The following is a 26,229-nucleotide window of genomic DNA, read 5'->3' as shown; positions in this document are numbered from 1 at the left end:
CAAATTATAATAATTCAACTAGTTTATTTTGTAATTTTATTTGTTTAAGTACCAAAATATTATTTATAAGAGGTTACTTGATAGTAAGTATAACTATTTTTAATTAATAATGAATTATAAACTATTATGTACGTGTATTTGGTGGTTTACCGTAACAATTACTTGTTCACCTTTATCACAAAATCGAACAATTAGAGAGAACAATAGTGAAAAAATATATCAAAATCAAGATATGGTAAATTACTTTGTTGTAAAAATAAAAAGATTTATATTTATAATTTATTCCTTATACCAATTAATAGATTAAATTTATGCAAAAATTTGGATATTTGGATCAAGATGGTCCCCAAGCATTAACTGCCAAAGATGAATTGGTAACTGCTTTGAAATTAGTACAAAAGTTCGGTGGATTAGAACAGACAGGAGTAATTGATAATGATACATTAAAGGTTTGTACATTAATTGTATTATATAAATTGAGTTGGATATTTTTAAATGTTAGATATTTTTTCTCGCTTTTCTGAAGTAGTAATATTATATAATTTAATTATACCCATCTACGCATCTACCCTTACTAATCTTTATTATTGTTAAATTACTTATGAAAAATGGTATATAAAATTAAAAATTAAGGTACGTTAATATTACTGCAAATACTCGTAATAACTCGAGTATAACCTTTATGGCTTTATATAATAATACAACTACACAAGATCTGAATGATGTTTGATAGTACTAAGCCAATATTAATTTTAAGCACCCGTATAGACATACGATTTATTTATTTATTTATTTATCGTATTTCCAGAGAGAGAGTCGCATAATTATTGAATGGCGGTGGGAAGGATAATATAACCTTTTACAATTGGGTGGTTCCATTTTCCTCCAAAAACGAAATACCGTTTCCTTCACATTAAATTGTCTATTATCCTCCAATATTTTAACCAGTGATGAAGTATTAGTACTTAGTAGTACCTATATTACGTTCCGCACGTATTTTAAAGATGGAATAAAGCTAAATAGGAATAATATAGCCATATAGGTAATCGGTCAAAAAGTCCGAGGACAAAAAGTCCGGTATGGAAATAGTTGGACAAAAAGTCCGAACACATTTTTAATGTCGGACAAAAAGTCCGAAAATACAAAATTGTCCAATTTGTCATAATTGTTTAATTATAATATTTTATACATATATATTTTATTTTTATTTTTTATTCTTATTATTTCTTATACTTAATATAAATACAACAGAAATCCACTGGATTATGATTTTTAAGAAACATATTGCAAATATATTAACATATTATAAAACATCGATAATAATTATAATGAAAATAATAATTTAAAATGAGTTATATGTTTTAAAAAATTGTCAATACAAAAATTGATCCAAATATAATAATAATAATATTTAAAAAAAAAGTTATAGGTATGTCTAAAAAAAATCTAGTCTACAGTAATAATAATATAATAATAATATTTTTAAAAAAAGGTACCTATACGATAGGCTGCAACTTGTTTGCGCACATATTCTACAATTTTTACCTGAAAAATCGGAACTCGTTTGCGCACGCAGTTATATTAAATGTACAACAGGTTTGCGCACACGAAAATAAGGAGTAAGGAGTCAATAGAATCAGTCGAACATCGCATAAACTTATGGACAAGATATAGATCTGGCGAAATATACCAAATGATGAAATACCTACATAAAAATAATGGAAAACTGTTTATAAGGAAAATAATAGACACGTTTACCAATCATATTATATTAAAATTAAAATTTACACAAACAAGTATTGCATTTTTAACATAATATTATAAATTAACAATTATTATTAAAAAGCTAGTATTAACATGCATTTTTAACCATATCTATGAATATATTCATAAACAGTCCTAAGTCTGTTAAGTGAGAAGGAAAATGTATGTAAGTACTTTAATAATTTACTTATAAATAAACAAATATTAATATGCTAGGTATTAAACTATTAAGGTCTAAAAGGTTAGGCTAAAAGGTAACTGTGCCTGTGCGCAAACCATGTGCTTGGTTACGGTTCAACTGTTCCCAAACGAGTGATAGTTTTGTGCCCAAACAAGTTGTCTTTTCGGTATTTGTGCGCAAACCAGTACCGCCCATACGATATATTTACAGATATCTTCGCATTATGTTTGCCAATACAATAATAATTTAATATACTTTACGTTTTCTTAAGAAATGACCTATCTTATTTAAAAATTCTGCTATTGTTAACTCGTTATTAACAATCATTGTACATAAATATATTTTAATTTAAATAAAAATAATAATTATATATGAACTGACTATATATATAATATTACATGTGTATACTATATATATACCTTCATAATAATATTATATAATATAAGGTACATTATAATTATAAATGAAAATTGAATAGACAATTTTGAATTTTTGGACTTTTTATCCGACACTAAAAATGTGTTCCGACTTTTTGTCCGGCAATCAAAAAATTAATCCGGACTTTTTGTCAAATAACACACGTAAAATTAAATAAATAATTAACCAATGAGTCAAGTTAAGTGTTATACCATATCAAATGTTGCAAAAAATTATAAATTATAATGTATTGTATAAAACGCGTCAAATGTGCCAATCTTGTTCAAACTTCACCACGTTTCAATGAGATACCTGTAATAGTTATTACTATTATTATATTTATTTATATAATTTATTATATTATTATATTATACCTTGGAAGTAATTCTGGAGTTGTACCACACATATTTTTTACAAATTCTTTGCCTCAATGGGTGCCACAAACTTTCTATTCTTTGGGTATGTGCTTTTGATATTGGATCTACAAAATTTTCGCTATGATTTACAACATTGTGACTTTACCCGAGATCCGAAAGTCCATTATAACCTGACCAGCCATCGGAATGTATTGTAGACCCAGAAATGACCTCTCTTTGTATAATATTGTGTAATGTAACCATAGGCGTAATCTGGGGGGGGCAAGAGGGGGCAACTGCCACTCCAGATATTTTATTGAGGGGGCAATAGTATCGTTTTGCCCCCCTTTAAAAGTTATAACTTATAATTCAATTTATATTTTATCATATCAAAATTAAACAGCATAATGGTTTGTTTAGTAATTAATAATAATAGATTTATCTTTTCGACTTTTTGAGTGCCTTTTGAGATTATTATTTATTAATAGTATCATTATAAACCGAGGGTCTTCATATCGTAATACAAGGAATTGCAGATAGATGACAGTGATGGCATGGCGGGTTATTAGTTATTACCACAATAGCACAATGCGAACTAAGATTAGTTATATATATGCATTTTTAGTTTAACTACTGCTTGCCCCCCCCCCCTAGAATTGACTCCAAGTTACGCCACTGAATGTAACCTTGTCTCTTTTTTAGATTACAAAAAATCTTCCTTCGTTATTGTCGCACAAACCAAATACCCATGGTCCATCGGCTTGTCTTCCATAATTTCTTGCTCCATTTTCTAGAGAATCAACATTTTCCGAGTCATCATCGACGTTAAGATTTTCAGATGGGAAATCTCCAAGTCGAAATCGTCCTTTATTATTTTTCCTTGATCCTCGTAACAAACATTCGTCTATACTAGGATAACTATTCCGGGTACTCCTAATTTATTGCAGTTTTCAAATATTCTGACGGGTACATCACGGCACAAGTTCATCCAGTCACACAGTGTATGAGCTGATCTACCGGTTAAAGTTATAATTGTGGACTGTTTTAAATCTTGACACCAATAATAAACTAATTCTATTTGTGCTCCAATGCTAAATCCACTATTATTACGCCCATTTTTATCCAAGTATGTCCAACAACTATTGTTCTTTCTAAATATATAGGTAATTAATATTATATATATATGAAATATTAAATAATACCTTACCTTATACTTTAAGTGGTTTGACACTCTTTCCTTTTACATGTACACCTCAAAAATTTCCATTCTTTTCCGCGTTCTTTTTTTATGTAATACTTCATTTTACTATACTGCATTTATCGCACAATATATTTTCTACATTAACTAAAAGATTTTTAGAAATTAAAAAATTAGTAGCTGATTCTTTGTTTTGAATTAAGGTGTAAAATTCTTTTGCAAGCATATTTAAAAGTGAAAATAAAAACCGTGTCAACCCAAGAACTGTCGGTCAATGACTAAATGCACGATCAAAAATGATATGCAGTAAAAGATAGTAATAATCTTTATTAGCATTTATTGCCATTTAAGTCACGATAGTAAAGATAAATTAGGTAATAGAGCGCATATACGACAAGCGTGCCGTAATTTCAGGTAGACCGCAATCTATGATGGTAGCAGAGTGTATACGACAAGATAGCCTCTGATATCGTCTATCCAAAAAACGATAGTTCAAGTAATAATTACAAAAAGTAAAATAATTATTCATATTTTGTCTAATTATTTTTTCATTAAACAGGTATTCATTAGTTGCTAAAATGTCCTATAATCTTTAAAAAAATATATAATTTTATAATCAATTTATTATTTATTTTTTGATATGCATAAATAATTATTTATATTAACTATTTTATTATTTTATTTATTATTTACTAGAGAAAAATGGAAAGTGGAGGAAAACAATTAAGAATTATTTATTTTTTTTTTTTTGAGGAAAATGGCTACGGCTTTAAAATTTACCGAAATTAATAGAAAACCATAGTTATCAACAAAATTATTTTGATTTATTAGTGTAACTATAGAGAAAAAAAACAGATTGCTTTAAATTTTAACCAGTTGTTTATACATATATATTGCCATTTTATATTCATCATATACAATTTTTGTTCAGTCTATAAACTTGAAAATTGAATAGATACATAAAGTACCTCATAAGTAATTCAAGTAATTGTTATTAATGATTTTAAAAAATAAGTTAAATGTAAATGAACAATAATTTTCCATTAGCGTTTAAAGTTAGAACTTTAACAGATTTACCTTATGGAAAAAATAAAATCTTTAAAGTTCAAATTTTGGAAGAAATTAGAAATTTAAATGAAGGATAATAATTTTGAGTTATTGCAGTAATTTAAATTATTATTCCTGCTTATTTGATAATTTTAAAGTATACCTATTATTACAATATGGTATTTATATATATATATAATACAATAATAATAAAAAGTAATGTTTTCGGCAAAAATTAATTCAGCTTACTGTATTATTAGATACATTAGTGAAATAAATTACTTTACAGTTCTCACTATTTAATAGCAATAATATCATAAAATATAATTAGTACTTATTTAGTATTAAGACTGTAGGTATTATACTTACATCTGCACTAATACTATAAAGATGAAAGATTTGATTGTTTATTTGTATTGAATAGGCTCCGAAACTACTGGAGCAATTTGAACAATTGTTTTACCAATGATTGAATATATAGGCTTTTTTACCGCGGGAAAATGCTTCATTCCTACAGGAAAATGGGTAATAGGACAGCGGGTAGTATGAATTATCGTTACATAATTATATCTTTTTGACAGCGGATAGTATGAATTATCGTTACATACTTATATCTTTTTCACATAACTTCTGAACTGATTGAGTTGAAATTTCGTATGTATATACTATATATCCATGGTTTCACAGACACGAATATATCAAGCCTACTTAATCTATCTTGCTATGCATTATTTAAGCAATATATTTTAATTTTTCTATCTTTGTAATTCAGTAACTATAAGTATAGCAATTATCCGTCGTCGTCGTATCTCTCTTTACGCTCACGTTCCCACCACCATCACTTTCATATAAAGGCTAATTCCTGTTCAACTTGTTTGCAAGTAATTTAGTATTATAGTTGAAGTAGTATTTAGTTTTTTCATTTTTTAGAATGCCCAAAAGATCAATATCTCAAATTTCTAGAGATATAGTTAACAGGCTAGAGCAATAAAAATATTTCGTGATGGAGAATCTCCATCAGAAATCTAATATATAAAAATGTCGTGGCACAGTGTTTGTTATTGAACTCCTTCAAAACGGCTTTACCAATTTTCATAAAATTTTCTGTGTGTTGTTGGTAGGTCTGAGAATACGTTTTAGACTAATTTAAAAAGGGAATTGATCACCCGCGGGAGGTGCTCAAATATGAATTTTGAGATTTACGATAGAAATTTTTGTTTATAAATTATGGTTGCCATGAGTTTTAATAAGCTATTATAATAATAATTATTGATTGCCGTTGGTTGAACATGGTGGCTATTGATTATAGGAGAAATAATTAGTAGAAAATAGTATTTTAAACTACTTTGAGTTGTACTAATGTAATAGATATACTATATTAATATACTAGCTACTTGATATACTATCGCACATTTCCGCAATCCGATGTAGGTAGTCGAATTGCCTACCAGGGTGGCTGAATTGCACTTACTGTTGCAAGTTACATCCAAAAATGATTTGAACAATCACAATTTTTAAAGAGTTGTCATTTTTTAAGGGCAACGTAGTACACGGGGTCAGCTAGTATTATAATATAGACTGACAAATCGTCGTAATCGGAATCATTTTTCGTATGTAATGATAATTGAATTAAAATTTAACACATCTCCATTATATAGTTACATACACATTACCTATTTTGTATAGTAGAGCGGGACGAATGGCGGACAATTTCCCCGGACGACATTTTCCCCCCGACTGTTTTTGGCGTAGTAGGACATTTTCCCCCTAATATATTTTCGATGCCGACATTTTCCTCCCAATTTTTTTTTTAAGTTTATTATTTAATTAAAAATTATTTTTTTCATAAATATAATCATTTATACTATAATTAATTTTATAAATTTATACTATAAATCTTTTTTTTTTTTTAACGTAATACACAATCTGTATCGACTAGACACAATCGATGGCACTTTCTATAGATTTTTCTTTATTTTTCTTTTAATTTTTAATTATATTTAATTTTTTATTTTTTAAGCTTATCTTGAGAGGTCACGATACTACTTACGCTTCAGGCGTCTAGGGGGATTACCAGGTATGGAAGGAGTAGATAAGTTTTTTATGAGTTCGTTAGGGTGGTTAATTAGTTTGGAGTAGAATCTTTTATAATATATTTTGGCTTCATCGTTAATTGTTTTGAGTTTGGTGTCAGTATGAAGGGTATGATTAGATACGTAGGGTGATGTGTTCATTATTTTTCGGAGAGCGATATTTTGAAATGTTTGAATTTTCAGTATGTTAGACTTTTTAGCGTTTTCCCAAAGTTGGAGTCCGTATGTCCAAATGGGTTTGAGAAGTGTTTTGTAAGTAGTATGTATTTGTATGTTCTGAGCACCTTTTTTACAGGGAGATTTCATTAGTTCAAGGGGGCATTTCTACATGCTTCACCGTGTAACACAAATTCTCAAAAACCCTAATGTATGTTCTGAGCACCTTTTTTACAAAGAGATTTCTACACACGTTCACTGTGTAACACAAAATCTCAACAAGTATAACACATTATAAAACTGTGTACCTATATCGTCTGTTACACAAAAATAAAGAAAATTTTTTTTAGATTTTTCAAAATCTAAATTTAAATTATCATACGGATATGCAATAGAGTTTAAAAATACTTCAACGTTCGTTAGATATTATTTATTTATAATAATAAAAAAAGTTTATTAAATAATTTATATTCTTTACTTGAAATAATTATTTCAGTTTACAATTAATTTTGGTAAAAAAAAAAATTTGGTTTGTACACAGTAAATACTTTAATGTGAGGGGTTACCATAGGTGAACAATATATGTGTTAACACCGTATTGTGTTACACGGAAAATCATGTGAAGACATTGTGAAGACATTTTAAAAATTTCATGGGATTTCGGTGTTGGTTCGAGATCAACGAAAAATAAGGGGAGGGGTTTTTTATTGACTTTACATAGGTAACTTGTCTTACCTCGTAGAGATGCACTTCCAACTCTTCTTTTATTAGACTTAGAGGCGTGGATGGGTGGAGCCTCATCCACCCATCACCGTGGAGGTTACGTATAACTATCCGAAGTGGTTTATCTTCTTTGAGCTGATAAGTATGATACTCGGCTTTTTCAGATTTAAGGTAATGTACTAATACTCTGTAAGCATTAGGGTCCGTAGTTTGAATTTTCAGAGAATTTGTTGAAGATTTACATATAAAATTGTCAACGCCTATAAGCTCTATTAAGTCTGTACACAGTGCGGGAAAATCTTCGACACCTTTAACAAATATAGGTAGAGGAGGTTTAATTGGTGTGTTTTCATTTTCCGTTATATCGTTTTCGGCATCATTTTGCTGAGAGTTTGTAGAAATAGTAGTGGTCGGGTCAAATGGATCTTCTTGGGCAAGTAGTTCGAACTTGTTGCGTGAAGCAAAGATTTTTTTTGTTTGTTTTTTTTTAGCATTTATATCCATATTTGCATTCGGAGATGAGGATTCGGATAGTGAGTTTGAGGAGTTGGAGTGTAGACGTTTATTTGATTGTGTTGACCATCCGGTATCTAAAGTGTTAGCTTTTGTATTAGCTTTTGAATTCGTTGTTGTAATTGTTTTTAAGATAGTAATCGGCGGAGTGGTTTTTTTCGTTTTGTTTATAATTATATTATTCGGATTGTTTGGTTGATTATTATTCATGGTGGTGATCTCGATAGAGAGTTAATGATGTTATTATACTTTGGATGTACGATAAGTTAAACATTACCGTCAGCTTGATAACGCAATGAGTGCAGGGCGCGATGGCCACCACTAACGATTATGCTATCGGAACAGATAAGCGGTGTGCGAGACAATATACGTGCGGACTGTACGGTGTCTGATGAGCACTAACTGATAAATCTTTTAAATATATAGTATTAGTATTATTTTATTGTTTCAAGTAGTTGAATTGATCAAAAATATACATCTACTATAATAGGTAATTATAGTATAATTGATTATATTTATGTAAAAAAATAATTTCTTATTAAATAATAAATAATATTATATTATTCAATAATAAACTTTTTTTTAAAAATGGGGGGGGGGAAATTCCCGCATCGAAAATACATTGGGGGGGAAAATGTCCTACTACGCCAAAAACAGTCGGGAGGGGGAAATGTCCGGGGGGGAAATTGTCCGGATACCGAGCGTGACCCAGCGGTCAGCGGTAGAACGAGAGGCTTTTTTCAATATGTTTCTGGTGTTTCTACCGCCTCGCCTATGAAAACAAACCTATTGGTTGTATATTCTAACCTAACCTTGCCCTTATGGTTATATTTAGTAAATTAATGTTGTTCTTGGTACTATTAGAATCGTCAAACTATTTCATATAGAACAACACGAGAGTAAATCATCTTTTAGTAATTATTTGGTACATTAGACTATATTAGACGAAATTCATCATCAATATGACAATACGATATTTATGTGTACCTATCAGTATGATTTGGACAGTTAAATATTTTTGACTGCTGTAGAATAGGCACTAGGTATTCAACAGTTTTGTGTTACTAAAACTATTAATGCGTATGATACTCCTTTTTCACCGAGCTGGGTAACAATGGTAAAAACCTATAATCATTAATAAAACAATATTGTTCTCGCTTCATTGGAAATTATTATTTTCCTTCAGTTCTTATATAGGCCTGTGCCCTGTATGTATTTTGTACATTTTCATAATCAATAGCTACAGCCCTAATTGAGATACACGTCATGTCAAATTCTGAAACTATTGATAAATTGTGGCAGTCTTCTGGGTGGTACATGATAATTATCTACAGAGATTTTAGTTTATCAAATGTTAGTAGGCTCAATAGCAGTTCGGGATTGTCATTATTGGGTATTCAAAACTATAAAACCAAGTCAATGGGTTATGAATATTGTTTCTTAAACTTTTGTTAAAACAATACAATTATAGGAACCATGAAGTTCCAGTTTGGACTAGGCCCTACACTCCGTAAGAAAGGTATATGAGCGTAAGCTCGTCCCCTTTCAGACGGAGGCACCTATCTTTCCTTGCGGTCCGATAGGCATCGCTAAGTGAGACAGACCAGGAAGAACCTGTCGCTGCCACCGTCCGTGGAGTTCTTACGCCCCTCGAGCGGGAGAAGTTTTTCACTCGCTACCAGTTTAACTTCGAGATTTTGTCATTTCTCATCGTCGACCACTGGTGAGGCCGCGACACTATCCAACCCGCTGCTTAATATGGTTTAAGCAACCGCCAGGTGATATACTCCCATCGGCAGAGTGGCTAGATTCCCGGGAGAATACTCACCGTTAATTTTTGCCTGATCAGCATGCGATCAACAACCACTTTCGTCATATAAATGACTGCCACTATGGACCGATCCAAGACGTCGGCACCGATTTTACTCGGCCCTTGGGCCCAGACGTCGTTCCCGTAGTACTCATCCCCGGTTTTTAATAACCAAGCGTCCAGAGTGCGAAGTTTCGGCCAGAGGGCCATCATTGCTACCATGTAGCTTGGTCTTTGCCTCCCGACTATTTACTTTTTACAGACATCAGAGGGCTAGTGGTTGGCCCATGACGCCGCGCTCGCAGGTCAAGCGGCAGTCGCGGCCTCTCATTTAATGTTTATAATGGAGTGAGTACTCCATTCTCCTCGCTCCGACTAGCGCCTACAGACCTTTCGGTCGTATCAACAACGCGCCCCAGGCGCACCTAGTGTAAACACGTAGGCCACTGGTTGAGTAGCCGCAGTGCTTATCCCGTAGAACAGTTCACCACGACTCTCTCACCATCACTCCCACTTACGCTGCACCCCGCATCCCAGATGCTTACTCGTACCTCAGGTACGAGTGACGTCCGCCAGTCCCCGTGTACACGACCACTCGGGTCGCTACTTTCGGTTTCCCGTTATACCGTCCTATCGCTACCACTCCGCGTCCCAGACGCTACCATCCTATTGACCCACAACATGACAGCTAGAAACCACAGCCACCCGCATGAACGACCTGAACTCTTTCCAAAGTTCAGGCGAACTCACAAGCGACCGCAGCTCACACGGCCACTGTAGGCCAATTCTCTCCACTAGGTCTCTTAGTGCCCTTCTAGCGCCCGCCAGTGCTTCACAGTGGAATACGACATGTTCCGTATCCAAAGATCCACATGACTGACATTCGTCGGTCTCTGATTTAGAGAAGCGGTGGAGATAAGCCATTAAACCCACGTGTCCCGTGAGGAACTGGGAGGATTTGTGATCCACCACCAACCATTTACACTTCAACCTTTCTTTCACTGATGAGAAATAGCTATATGTGAGTCTACCCTTCTCACTAGCCTCCCACCGTGCTTGCAATACCCCCGCTAGCACAGGCAGGGCCTCCGTACTTGTGGTACGGTAGGCCCCGGTTACTGACAGGAGAGCACCTCTCTCAGCCCCGAGAAGTAGGCGTTTCATCATCCGATCGTTAGCGATTTCACCCCACACTGCTGCACCGTAAACCATTCTCGGCACAAATACACCTAAGTATAATTTGCGCGTCTGGCCACTAAGACCCCAGGTAGAGGCTACAATCCGCCTGATCCTCTGAAACATTGGAGCCGCCTTTCCCGCTACTTTCTTCACCTGATTTCTAAAACTCCACCTATCGTCCAATGTAACTCCGAGATATTCCATCTCTGTTACCTCCGTTAACCGCCGCCCGTCCATCCTAACTGTGTAAGGTGGTGTCAGCTTTCCTTTCAGACACACGACTTTCGTCTTTGTGCCCGAGAAGGTCAGCTTCATACCGCTCGCCCAGGACCCTGCACTTTTCAGTTTCTCCTCTGTCCTTCGAATCACCTCGGCTCGAGTCCGGCCGGCTATCATTAGCAACGCGTCATCCGCGTAACCAATGGATAGTTCTTCTTCCGACCCATCAAGACTCAATAAAGAGTCCCTTAAGATCTTCCAAAGTTCCGGACCAAACTGCGAACCCTGAGGACAACCCTTGGACAGCCTCCGCTCACTCCTCCCCGCCGGCACAGTGATGCTGGCGTATCGACCCCCTAGATAATTTCGGGTCAGCTCACACATCCTCCTCGTCACGCCCAATCTGGTCATGTGATGCAATATAGCTGGCCACCAGGCGTTGTCGAACGCTCCCGAGATGACTAAGAACATCCCGAGAACGTACTTCTCAACCCGGCTTTCAGCCCATTCTCTCATTCTCAATATTGCATCATTGGTACTCTTATTCCTCGTAATTCCAAATTGTTTATCGGTTATCCTCGGTTCGATCATCTCCCGAAGCCTCACGCAGACAAGGTACTCCAGTGCCTTTGACAGCACCGGGAGCAGACTTGTCGGCCTATAAGACTTGGGGTCCGACTTATCCTTGTCACGATTTTTCAATAGTCGTACCTCCACAGCTTTCTTCCATGACCTCGGAAATTTTTTTTGTTTTGATTATGATTCCGAATATAATCCTCTTCTACATTCTTGAGCTTTAAGTAAAAACATTTGTGGTAGCCATGGTTTTAATCTTAGTTTGTTGGGTCTTTTGCCAATTTTATAGTGGAGTGCTCCTCCGACTTTTTGGAGTTTTTTGAAGAAACGTTTTTAGGTTTTTGACATTGATAGGCCCGCAGTCATGAACTGAATATCCATTTTTCATTATGATAAGTCTTGTGAAGACGAGATATTACAGTGAATAAATAACGTTAAAGATTTAGGTTTTATTTTTACTTTAACACTATCCTTTATACTACATATGTTGTATGTATAATATAGGTAAATCGTTGCGAGAGTTGGGTTTTGTTAGGCTGTACAGGGTTAATTATGAATTGAACATATCAGTGGATATTATACAATTCCTTATATAGATGTCAATTGACATTATACAATTCCATATTAGATCAATTGTAGAGTGTGTGTCTGTAATATAGGCGATTACATTTTTAAACGGTAAAATAGCCTGGCTTCCTAATTGTAGTCTAGAATAGGTTTACACTTGACAAATAAGATCGTTTTTGTCATGGGGCTTTGCATCTCGAGGATAACCCGATCCCGATACCCTACTACTTAGGTTTAATCAGAACTAATTATTTAAAAGATATAGTCCAAAGAAAGCTATCCGTATGTGTTGTCTCCGTCTTACAAGTGCGTAACATAGCAAAAACTGTTTCTTGCGGGAAAGAACCAAGAAAGCTACAGTTATAACTAAGAAACGACATTTTTACCATTTCAAAACGAGAATTTTGTCTGTGCATTATCGTTTTTATTTTTTTGATATCGCTTACACAAACAAAGTTCTTATTGATTCATATAATAGGTACATTATTTTTGTGTTTTTTAAACATGAATAACTTTTTTTGTAGTTCTGATATCAAAAAAAAAAAAAAAATCAAAAATGAAAAAAAGTGAAAACGATATTGCACAGACAAAATTCTCCTTTTATATGGTGAGAAATTCGTTTCTTAGTAAATTATAACTGTAGATTTCACGGTTCTTTCCCGCGCGGAACAGTTTTTGCTATGTTACGCACTTTTAAGACGGAGACAACACGTCATACGGGTGTGTCGTACTGTTAACAGTCAATCAAGTTATCATGACTCTTTATACATTTTTTTGTTTTGTTATATTTATTATTTTCTCCTAATTGTCATGACTAATATTATAATAGACATGGGAAAACTTGTTATCTATTATGAATTATTATAAGATTTAATGTATTCATATTTTACTTTTATTATAATATATATATATATTATATATTATATATTAATTATTTATATATATATATATAATATGCTGCCTATGGTGAAATTATAATAAGGGATCGTGACTTCCAAAAGTTGAGAACTGCTGCCATATGTCCATCTTGTTTTATGAATAATAATTCTCACAGGTATTTGGACTTCGAAGGTTTAATATCTTCTCCTAAAATATTTTCAAAAAATATTTTTTATCAATGAACTCACCATGACATTTTTTTCTAATACGCGCAGTTATACATACGTGCCTGCAGTGTTAATATAAATAAACATTGGGAGGGAAGGTCTTTTTCTTTATACTGATTAACAAAATTTTATTGGGAAGCTACCTATAATACATAAAGATATTAAAATGTTTTAGTTAGTGAAGTCAAAACGTTGCGGTGTACCTGACATATCGCTAAAACAAAAGAATACCAAGAATAAAAGATTTGTTACACCTTCGAATGGTTGGAACAAACGAACTATTACTTATTTGTAAGTACCTATATTTTAAAAGAAACATAATTAGGAGGAGCGATTGCGCTATATTGCGGACTGTGGTAATATTACCTACAATTTTTATGTCATAACTTATTATTATTATAGTAGATGAGTTTAATTCTCAGTTTATTATACATCTATAGTGTTATGTGTTATGAATTAGTATATATAATATCAATATGTTTACGTAATTTGAACTTTAAGAAGAATAAACACTATTAATTGATATTTCTCTCTAAGTCACTATAAAATTTGCATTTAGCATTACCAATCTTGAGATATTAACTTAAGAATTAATCAATCATCAAACTGAATACTGAAAGATAAGAACATTTGCTCTTGTTTGTATGTTGACTTATTTTACTATTTCAATTAATTAATATTATGAATTTAAAACTCAATATAGATATGTATATCAAAACAAAAGTATATCAACAAAAAGATTAATACTATATTATTATTTATTATACATATTATTAGAATTAATTCTGCTATAATCTTGTTGTGACAAGTTTTAGCAAGATTTAATTTTTATTGCATTGTATTCATGTATATTATTTTTAATCTAGTATATCTAATTTTACCCCAAAATTATCACGTGCTGGTATAACGAATGAAATTCAAAGAGCATTTACAAAGTGGAGTCGGTATAGTCGAATCACTTTTTCAGAAGTATATAATGCTAATGCTGACATTTTCATTTCATTTGGCATTTCCAATCATGGAGATCAGTAAGTGCGAAGTACTAAAAGTAAGGTACCTACTATCAGTGGCGTATTTTTTTTTTTTTTTGGGTGGGGGGGGTGTCCTCCATGTCTTGACACCCCCCGACATTTAAAAAAAAGTCCTAATATATTGGACATTAGTGTTGTCACTTATTTTATAGTATACTATTTTTATCAAATGTAAAACTTCTTGTCAATTCCTTACATATTAATTTGTTAAAAAATTAATTCAATGTCTTTTTACATTAGTAAATAATACTAAAAATTTTGTTTGTGAGGTTCAATAAATGTTGACACCCCCCGAGAAATCACCCAAAATACGCCACTGCCTACTATAATATAGTATCTGTATATAGTAAATATATAGTTAACAAACAATTTTGTATATTATTTAAAAGAAATATAAATTAATTAACAATTATTATAAGAAGGGAAAGATTTTTTTTAAATTTTAAAACTAAAAAATATATTAGATTTCCGTTTGATGGGCCTGGTAATGTCCTTGCACATGCGTTTTATCCAACAGAACTTGGATCTTTAGGCGGAGATATACATTTTGACGATAGCGAAGACTGGACATTGGATAAATCTTATAAAAATGGTAGGTACCTACATACTATATAAGTAAATTATTGTATCTTATTGACTTTTTTAAAGTAAACTAACCACTTGAACAGGTGTGTATATTAAATTATAGGTGTCGATTTCTATTCTGTGGCTATTCATGAAATAGGCCACAGTTTAGGATTGGGACATTCGTCAGAACCCAATTCTATTATGAATCCCTATTATACGGGTCCACAACCTCAAGATATTGGATATGATGATATATTAGGAATGCATTCTTTATATAGTAAGTATATTACAAAAAAATATATACCTATCTGCAATAAAGTGAAATGATAAGTGATCATCATAGTGAGAGTACCGGTGCTTTTATATAAAATTTTCATTTTCATTTTCAGTATATTTTCCGTTAGGAAATTGAATCTATTTGGTACATACAATCAGGTCAAATTTAAAAATCTCAGTTATTTTTAAAGAACCGGGGAAAAAATATAGGAATAATTACTAGAAACTATACTCAAAATCGATTTTTGATTTTTGATGTAACCCTATAAATATTTACCGTGGATGGATGCAATAATTTTTAATGAACGTTTATATTAACAATTTTCAATTCTAATCGAATTTTTTTAATTGAGTATTAAAAATTGAAGCTTTTTACCAAATAAAATTTAACTGTCATTTATAAAAAAAAACTTGAAACTTCGAAAATTTCAAATGTCTATAAATAACTTCAAAGATTTGAAATATTATGAAAGTTTTATCATGTATAGATATTAATATTCACTGAAAAATGCATGAGCATGCGGTAATTTGTTTTAGAGTTACACCAATATAAAAATTCAATTTTCTCAAAAATTGATTTTCTGTAAAAATGTCCGTGTTTCCTTAACTTTAGATATTGTGGAGAGCAATGAATGTATTCATTTTACAATTTTTATTTTTTTGTGTGTGTACACATGATAAGTTGTTGAAATAATTCATTGATTTTTAATTTCAGTAGCTTTTTTGGTTGGAAAGTGAATCTAGTTGGTGCGTTGGGAAGATCAATTTTTGGGGTAGAGCACGATTGCGTATGTTTGTAGATGGGTTAAAAGTAACTTTGAGAAAAAATAAAAATAAACAGGATTGCGTATGAAATTGTATGCAACGTTGTCATTTCATCGGAGTTCACTAAAAAATAGGGCCTGAATAAAAAGTAATCAATAAATAAATAAAATCGTCAATTATTATTTTATAAAATGATCATACATTTTTTGAAAATGCTTAAAATAGATTCCTTGACATCTATAACCTATTACTTTTAAATATTGAATTACATTTTTATGGATTTTTTACTCATCATAATTCTTTATTATATTTTGAATTCTGTTTAAGTCTTTTTTTGCGAATCTCTTTATTTTCCCACTATTAACCGATTGTATAATCCATCTGGTTTGCATTTGAGTTTCATTCAATATTTGAATATAATAATATGTGTTGGAGGATGAGCAATTTGAAATTGTCCATTATTAGTCCTATGAAAGTTTTTATGTCCATTTGTGGTATTAAAAATACTTAACAATTCGATTGACAAAAAAATATAAGTCATGAAATAAGACCGATTTTGATTCAAAAACAGTAAAATTGCCAAAAAGTCCAAAATAAGCACTAAAAATTAAAAATTACAAAATATGCAATAAGCAAATAAACATTTTTAATTTGAGTTCTCTGTATCATGAAATACATTTTTAACTTACTTTATTATTTTTTAAGAATCTCGTAAGAAATATGCGAACACTATAAAATCTCAACCCTGGTCATATATGTGTGGTATATATATATCGGTATGAAAATTGGCAATAACTTCAGGTAAAATCGTATGGAATCGTGTAGCTTAAAAATGTATCGTCGATAACGAACGTATCCAATCGTGTTTTACCCAATTTTTGAATTTGTTTTCAAAAGCACTGGGGAAAAAAAAAAAATAAGGAATACCCAGAATTTTTACGCAAAATCAATTGTTGAGAAAATTGAAATTTGAAATTGGTGTAACTCTCAAACAAATTACGGTAGGTAGATACATGAAAGTTTCACAGAATGAATTTACAGGCATTTTCTTTAATTGATAAAATTTTTAATACATTTCAACAATTTTTAAGTTTTTTATAGACATTTGAAATTTGAAATTTTATAACCTTTTAATTAAAGTTCAAATATTGTGTTTGTACTAGTGTCAAGATTTATGTAATAGAAAATGTACAGATTTTTTATTAGTTGTTAAAAATTGATGTCATTGAATTCAAATGTGACTATAATTTTTTTTCTTCAAAGTGTAAATTTTAATAAGAAAACTATAATTTCGCGTGGAATAATAATTTTCTAATTAAAAAAAACATTAATAAAAAATGACAACAGAAAAACGCAGATAATATATTAAACATAATAGACTTCTAAAAATCTATAGATGACTATAGGTTTTAGTGTTTTACAGTATATAATATAAAATATGTAGGATTTCTACAGTAGGAATACTGATAAATGTATAGGTACCTGGTACAGTATGATTCAATGATTGTGATGTGATCAATAAATACCTACCACAAGTCGACGTCTTATACTTAACCGCTTTTTTTTGTTTTGTTTTTCCCGGTGCTTTTGAAAACTACTGGGAATTTCAAAATTTGACCTCCCCAATATGCACCAACTAGATATATTTTCCTACCGGAAAAGCTACTGAAGTTAAAAATCAAAGCATTATTTCGACAACTTATCGTGTACACAGACACACATTAAAAAAAAAAAAAAAAATACAACATTGTAAAATCAATATACATTTATGGCTCCGCTCAGAATCTACAATAAATAATAATTTAATTTAAGTTTCTAGAACTTTGCCCGAAGATCATGTGACTTTTGTACCAAGTACTATTCAACCACAGCCGAATGTACCTCACAAACCACATGTACATTGGTCTTTATTTAGCCATGAAACATGTACAGATGATAACATAATAACACTAGAATCAGTGACTACTTATAAGCCCGAAGTCTCTACTCGTAAAAATGATAATATTGATGAATGCAAAGGTAATTTTGATGCTATATCATGTTTCCGTGGAGAAATTTTCGTGTTTAAAAACAGCGTAAGTTTACATTGTCATTAATTTAATAACAGCTAGATAATATAATACAAATTAATATTTTATACGTTGTGATTTAATATAATATCAAGTTTCAAGTAGTATAATTAACTCATCATTATCTCTTATTTATGGTACACAAATTGATACAGTACCTATTACAGTTGTTAATTGTAATAATAATTGCAGTTACTATGTGGGGAGGACCTACGAATAAAATAGGATAGGAATAGGACCTATATATTATTGAAAAATATATCCATATAATAATAAATAATAATCATTTAAATAAATATTCATAGTTTTAAAAAGTGATTGACCATAAACATCGTATTAGGTAATAAAAAGTTAATAAAATAAAATAAGGACCTATACTTAAATTAGAAATAAAAGCCGTATTTAGGGGAGGACAAACAGCGGGCCATTGCCACAGTTTGCAATTTTTTTTTAAGTTGCCATTGTTTTAATTATCTTATATAACTTAATTGACTTATATTTAATTTGCCTTTATAGTATATTATTATATTTTATATTTTTTCCTTGTAAACCTTTGTATACAAATACTATAAATTCATCAGGATATCAGAATTTTTAGCATAAATGCCATACCTATATTGAATATCAAAGTGATTTAATCCTCTATAAATTCTGATACAGTAATTAAAGAGATATATGTATTACATAATAATACATAAAGAAAATTTAAATATTTTACTCGTCAATTTATTTAACATTTTAAGTTAATTTTTAATTCATAGAATTACTAACGAGTAAAATAATATAATTTATACTACCTGCTATGTTATGTTTTTATATAACTCTTTTACAAACTTATTATAAGGCAAGAGATCTTTATTGTTACCATAAAGTTGAACCGTCATTGAATTCAAATTTAACACAGCCATGCTACTGCCAATAGCGGTAGTCTACTATGCCCAACTCTATTTTTTGTCAAAATTGAGATTTTGCAGTTGTCTACCGATAGATATTTTAATTCTCTATCGATTTTCGTATCTAAAAATAAATTACGAATTTTCTCATTAAAAATTATTAATATTATGGTCGTTGTCGACAATACTTTTAATGATCAAATGTCATTCTCTGTCGACCACCGGTAATTTGCTTGTTAGATTAACTTTCTTAGATACATAATAGTTACATATATATCAGTGTTAATTAATATAATATTATGTGTAATTTATATAAATTTATAAGTAAATGCAATACATACATACATATTCACTAAGAATAATTTGATGATACAATTAAATTATTGTGTAAGATTAGGTTCATTATAATTAAAATAAACATCTATATATTTATACACATGGTAAAATCAATACTAAAAATATAGTAAATATACAATTATATAAATCTATGATCTAATTTCTACGAATTTTACAAATAAGTAATTAATAATTAAAATTGTTTACATTGAATTTATTTATAAAATTAAGCTATTATGGAGATTAAACAACCCAGGATCCATACTACCGCGTTATCCGGTACAATTATTAAGGTTTTTTCAAGTACTGGCAGATTCCAACCAGACTATTGTCAAAATTGATGCAGCATACGAAAGACCGGACTCTAATATTGTTTTGTTTCATGGTAGGTAAGGATTAAGTAATATTATTAAAATCTTGAAGAAGTTTTCAATCAGTTATATCACATATTATAGTGGGACTATGTACATTATTCACATTAATGTCAGTAACACAATAGCGTATTTTTTATGGGTGATAGATTTGGGTGTCGCATCCTCTCCTCCGACATTTTATTTTTAAACTGGCAAACCATATTTATGTATTTGGATGCTTATAGATTTATAAGTAACCATTATTTATTTAAAAGCCCCTAAGCTAGTTGTACGCCTGTACATAATATTTTATAAGAGGTAATAATTAATAATATTATTTTGTAATAAACACCGTTCACCCAACAAAAACACTCAGTCAACTCCGTGTAAAAAAACGCGAAGTGAAAAAAATTTTAAGATGCCTAAATGTTATAAAATATGAGATACAAGATGTAATCTAAGTTTAATCCAAATTTATTTTACTTGGCTGGAAGATTCAGTCTTACAATGTATAGTCTACATGTGCACTTGCAAGTACTAAGTATTACATAATATATGTAAATACTGCACAGTACACAGACCCCATTAAAATAAATTAATTTGTTTCCAGGCAAGTAAATTAAATTTGGATTAATTTTATAGATAAATTAATTCATATAATAAATAAATGTAAATTGCCAATTTTTATTAAATTGTAATTAATTATTTATGCATACCTGACCATTTACTTAGATTCCCCTTTTTATCATACATTTTATAACATTTATTCTTAAGTTTTTTTTCACTTACATAGCGTTTTTTTTTACACGGAGTTGACGGAGTGTTTTTGTATTCAGATATTATTTTACGTATAAACGTTAGCATATTTATTTTGAACTGGGTAACAGAGTAGGTACCTATATTACTTAGTAAAATAGTAACCACTAACTACTGCTTAGAATTTTACTCAATTTTCTTAACAATCGCTCTCCTCCCAACTTCTATGTTTGTGATTCAATGATTTAAGCTTTATCCTAAATACGATACTGTAGATACTGTATATCAATGTATTCGAATTTCTTTACCATTTTAAACTAATTGGTAGATTCTGATCTATTTTTAGATCTCGTCACCTCAAAACCATATATTATGTTTACTACATTTTTTCTCACTTATATTATCTTTTAAATATTAATCCTGCTTTTATACCTGATTTATAAAGTCTACTGACTGTTTAAATAATATCTGCAATCTGTCTTGTAATACTTCCATCAATACTATTGTAGTGTATCATCAGCATGAGCTATAGTGAACTATTATAGGTTTGTTTCCTAATCAAATAGATATCTATTGGCTGTTATTGAATTCCAACTTTCATCTTTTTATAATGACATCTCCCATAGACCATAACAACATTGAGTATAATAAACGACAGTGAATCATCTTGATTTAACCCTAAGTTCAATGTGACTGGACGAGTTCTTATGTTTTTCACTTAAACCCTCACCTAAGCTCCATAACAATTGATGATATAGGTAAAATTTACTAGTTTTGTGGAAAATAAAATTCTTTTAAAATATTCAACAGACTCTTTTTATGAGTATTATATTATGTATTTATGTTGTATGCTTTTCTTAAATCCATGAAAAGTGTAAGAATTTCTTTATAAAACTTCCAATTTTTTTGAATCAATTGTCTAATTTAAAAAATTTAATATAGGTATTTTATCTAAAACATACTTTAAAAACCCTTTATATGCTTAAAAAAATTACTAACCTTCAGAAGGATATTCCATGGTAAATAGTTTTTTTTTTTTTAAATTTGCTTTTTATTAGAAAATTAAATAGTTGTTACAATCTATATAGTTCATCGCCTTTCTTGTGTATAAGGCATATTAGGTACAGCCTTTTTTTAATGTAGGTATATTCGTATATTATTATTAATCTATGATAATCCTAAATAGGTAATATGTACCTACCTAGTAAAATATTACTATTCTTAAATTGTAAAATTTAAATTCCTAAGCCTTTATTTCAATAAGGTAACAGTTAAACAAGAAATATGTTCATAGTTGACAACTTAACACATACACTTTGTTGTATTGCATCTATGTTAATACTTTAATAGTATTATGTAGTTGACATAGTTCATTTAATCATGTTAATATTTTATAACTTTTAATGTAATATAAGTTCCCTCAAGAATTTAAAATAACTACCCTTTGGGGAAGAATTTTATCTTATTATATTATCATTTATTTTTTGAAGATTAAAATTTATAATAATGACCTATACAATAAGTATCAAAGAGCATAATGCTGTATGACAATATTACGTACTCATACTTACCTTTTTATAGCCTTTTCTTGTTTAAAATTAAATTAATACAATTGTATATGTTGATTATTATATTTTAATAACTTTTATAATATTTTAGGCAATAGTTATTATGTATTCAATGGAAATCATTTGATAGAAAATAGTCCAAGATCTATCATGGATTATGGATTTCCACATTTTGTTAATAGAGTTGATGCAGTTATGATACATGGATTACCACCAACAACTTATCTTTTCAGGTATATGATCAAGTATAAATATATGTTTAGTAAAAAATGTGTCACAGTAAAATGTACTGTTTTGTATGATATTACTGAGCAACCATACAAAAAAATATGTGTGACAAATAATAGCAATTTTTTTTGTTTTAAAAAAAAGGTTAAATTTTCAAGATAACATTTGTTTTGTACTCATTATTAAAATCATATGTATTTAATATAAAATGTAATGGATATAAAGTTATTGATGAAAGTAAATTTTATATAATTTTCTCAAAATATTTTCATTGTAAATAAAATATGTATTCAGTAAAAACATATCAACAGAATTCCTAAATAGTACTTAAAAATATTTTGTTAGACATATTACATAAAAATGTAATTCCTTACAAATTCCTAAAAAAATTTAAGCTAAATTTTAGCTAATTTAATAAAAATTACTTATTAAAGTTTGCAAACCAATGTTAACGTAGAAAAACAATTTAAGGTATATTAATTTAGTTAACAACATTTTTCATATTATGACTCATGAAAAATTAATCATAAATTATTATTATATTCAATTTTTTTTAAGCGGGGAATATTTTTGGTCATATGATGATCAACATAAATTGTTATTACAAAGGCATAGATCAATTAAAGAACATTTCAAAGGCGTAAGAACTCCAATAGATGACATTCTCACATGGAAATCTGGTAAATATTTTAATATTATTAATATATAGACAAGTAGATCCTTGAAATATATCATTTTTATAGTCAACTGGTAGATGTCATTAGCAATTTTTACACCATGAAATACAATATGTAGTTAGTGCTAACATTTATAGGGCAGGAAATTATGTTCATGACTGACCAAACAACAATCACAACCCTGTTGGAAATTTGGAAAGAAATAAACTGTAATAAGAGAACTATAGTCTTATAAAAATGTAATGAACAACAATGTTCAAAAGTTGAATATCAAACAAGTGGTTTACTCTTAACTGTTGGCTGTTGCTACTGTTGCTCTACTAGAATGAATAGTAAAACAAATAAAAACTTAAATCTAGCTTGATAATTTTACTAAAATATTTTTAATTTTTTTACAAAAAAATTCATAATCCTCTTTAATTATGCTGTACAATTTAGAAAATTTGACTAATTATTTTTCATAATAATTTATAATTTTAATCTGTGAAAATTCTACTTATTTTTTTTAATGAAACTGAAGTGATTAGTGAAGACAATGTCTAATATAGTATAGTTTACAATACTAGCATAGGAAAAACTAGTCAGGCCACTAACTTTGGCGTACCCAGGATTTTCTAATTGGAGGTGGGGGTGGGGGCTAAATCTATATCAGAATTCAGTACAATAATAAACGTAATGTTTATGCTTTGCTTATACTAGGTCATTGTTAAGAAGATATTACGTTGTATTCAATACCGTTTTTTAGAAATATCATGGCTTGTACTTTGTCTTTTATAATATAAAATGTATTCCAAAATACTGCCAATGGGGGGGGGGGGGGCTGAAGCCTCTTAAGCCCCCCCCCGGGTACGCTACTGAGTACTAACATCTAACACTGTTTAGATAACATACTGAATTAATAGAATTTCAAAATAAAATTAAAAACTTATTATATAGGTAATTAGAATCTTTTTCATGTTTATCATTATTGGCCTGTCCTAATAAAATTTTCTAGTTTTGATTACTATAATATAGTATAACTATAATGCATATTATCATAATGGTCACTTAAAATTATCTTATTTCCACACTTCATCATATATGTATCCAATAATTATTTTTAAAAACAACATAACTTTTAAATGAATATGTATAAAATAACATAATACAAATAATTTTTTTAGGAGATACATATTTCTTTTCCGGAAATCAGTTTTGGAAGTATAATCATAGTCACAATAAGACGGAAGAAGGATACCCAAAAAATGCTGCAGAATTTTTGCTCGGATGTAATATTCTTAATTTATAGTTTTACTATTATTATTAACATTATAACTATTTATTTAACAAATATAAATAAATTGTACAGATTATATTAAAGAGCAATTTATTGTTTAAAAAATAAGTTAACTACCAATGTAAATTTTAATTTAATAACTTAGATACAGTAGAATTTTGATTATCCTTCCCCCGATTAACCATCAGGCGCTTCAATTGCACATACTACTTTCACATTGCAGTAAAATCTTATCGCCTTGTGTATGAATTGGTTTATCAGAAACATAAACAATAAAAAATGTTTAATAAATTTAAAAAAAATAATAATAATGTACCAATAATTAATAGTACCTAATTATATCAAATGCATTTCATAATTATTAAAAAAAAATAATAAATAATAAGTATGTATGTTTAACACGTTGACTGCCATGCGGCCTCGAGAATATTTATCATGGGTATGTCAAAGACATTTTTCAGTGTCATTATAAATTTGTATTTGTATATATACTATTGAATTTGAAAAAAAATTGTTAAAATTATGTTTATTACATAAAAAAAATTGAAATTATTCCAACTATGCCACAGCGTATTTTCAAGATCATTATTGTAGCACCACGGAAAAGTCAATAATATACATCCAAATTAATTTATGGCAGCCAGCAGTCTAAAAATTATCAATACATAATTATTTTTATAATTGCCGATAGCCGCATGGCAGTCAACATGTTAAAAAACTTTGTTCGCTCACTTAACCATCTCTTCGATTATCCATAAAATCTGGTCCAGATACTGATGGTTAACCTAGGTTCTACTGTATTTATAATTATTAGGTTGATACTTATACATAAATAATTTAACTAGTTCAACCTAGACATCTATGGTACTAAATATTAATGAAATTATGAAATTAATTGTATCAAATTTCATTATTCTCAAATAAAACTTAATAAGAATATTCTTAAACCACTACAGAAAAATTCGCAATTGCAAAAAAATTTGAACCCTAATAATGTATATAAATATATAACATATTTTTGTTACTACTCTGTGCTCTCAACCATATAGGGTCAGTTACTTAGTTCTAAGTAGAGCTTTGTCTCCGACATCTCAATTACTTACTCGTGCCACCTATTTTCATTTCATTCTCTATTCTATTGATTGATATCTTCTTCAGTATCACTTTCCTTCTCTTTCTTTCAACATTTATCTCCATAACTGTTCTTACTGTATCTAAGTGGCCTCCCCTCATAACATGACTAAATCATCTCAAACTTTTCTCTATGGTTTTTGTCGCACTGAAAATATTCTTAATGGATTGATTACTTATTCTATTCTCCCTAATCATTACATACATCTCATCTTTGAGTTACTCACTTACTGTCTATTATTACATAATTTACGCCCCATCTTCATTTATAAACTCTCCTTGAAAAGCAAGAAGATCATTACGAATCTTGATTTAATCAGAAAAATATAATAATACTTGTAAATTATAATATATTTTTATATATATACATTGTATCTCTTAAAGTTAAACCTATTCTG

At 29.9% G+C, this 26,229-nt stretch overlaps 1 protein-coding gene across 1 annotated transcript; it reads left to right on the top strand.

Annotated features, from left to right (window-relative positions):
• On the top strand, positions 1-24,783 carry LOC107174049 (matrix metalloproteinase-20-like). The gene is made up of 11 exons (XM_015524850.2): positions 1-235; positions 303-449; positions 14,081-14,196; positions 14,772-14,933; positions 15,401-15,528; positions 15,625-15,780; positions 18,357-18,619; positions 20,074-20,227; positions 22,611-22,752; positions 23,306-23,427; positions 24,588-24,783. The coding sequence occupies exons 1-11, from the start codon at positions 110-112 to the stop codon at positions 24,710-24,712; spliced, it is 1,641 nt and encodes a 546-aa protein (XP_015380336.2). The 5' UTR covers positions 1-109; the 3' UTR covers positions 24,713-24,783.
• Positions 24,784-26,229: the final 1,446 nt, after the last annotated feature.

Source organism: Diuraphis noxia, unplaced genomic scaffold, assembly GCF_037042655.1.
Source record: "Diuraphis noxia isolate RWA-SAM2 unplaced genomic scaffold, SU_Dnox_SAM2 contig0003, whole genome shotgun sequence".
Classification (NCBI taxonomy): domain Eukaryota; kingdom Metazoa; phylum Arthropoda; class Insecta; order Hemiptera; family Aphididae; genus Diuraphis; species Diuraphis noxia.
This window is presented reverse-complemented; position numbering and strand designations above follow the sequence as displayed.

What these genes read in the sequence shown, in the direction of transcription:
- LOC107174049 (XM_015524850.2), top strand. Translation starts at nt 110, where the DNA reads ATGAATTATAAACTATTATGTACGTGTATTTGGTGGTTTACCGTAACA. An exon ending in CCAACAACTTATCTTTTCAG is followed by an intron (nt 22,753 to 23,305) that starts GTATATGATCAA and finishes ATTTTTTTTAAG; the next exon opens with CGGGGAATATTTTTGGTCAT. An exon ending in CATTCTCACATGGAAATCTG is followed by an intron (nt 23,428 to 24,587) that starts GTAAATATTTTA and finishes TAATTTTTTTAG; the next exon opens with GAGATACATATTTCTTTTCC.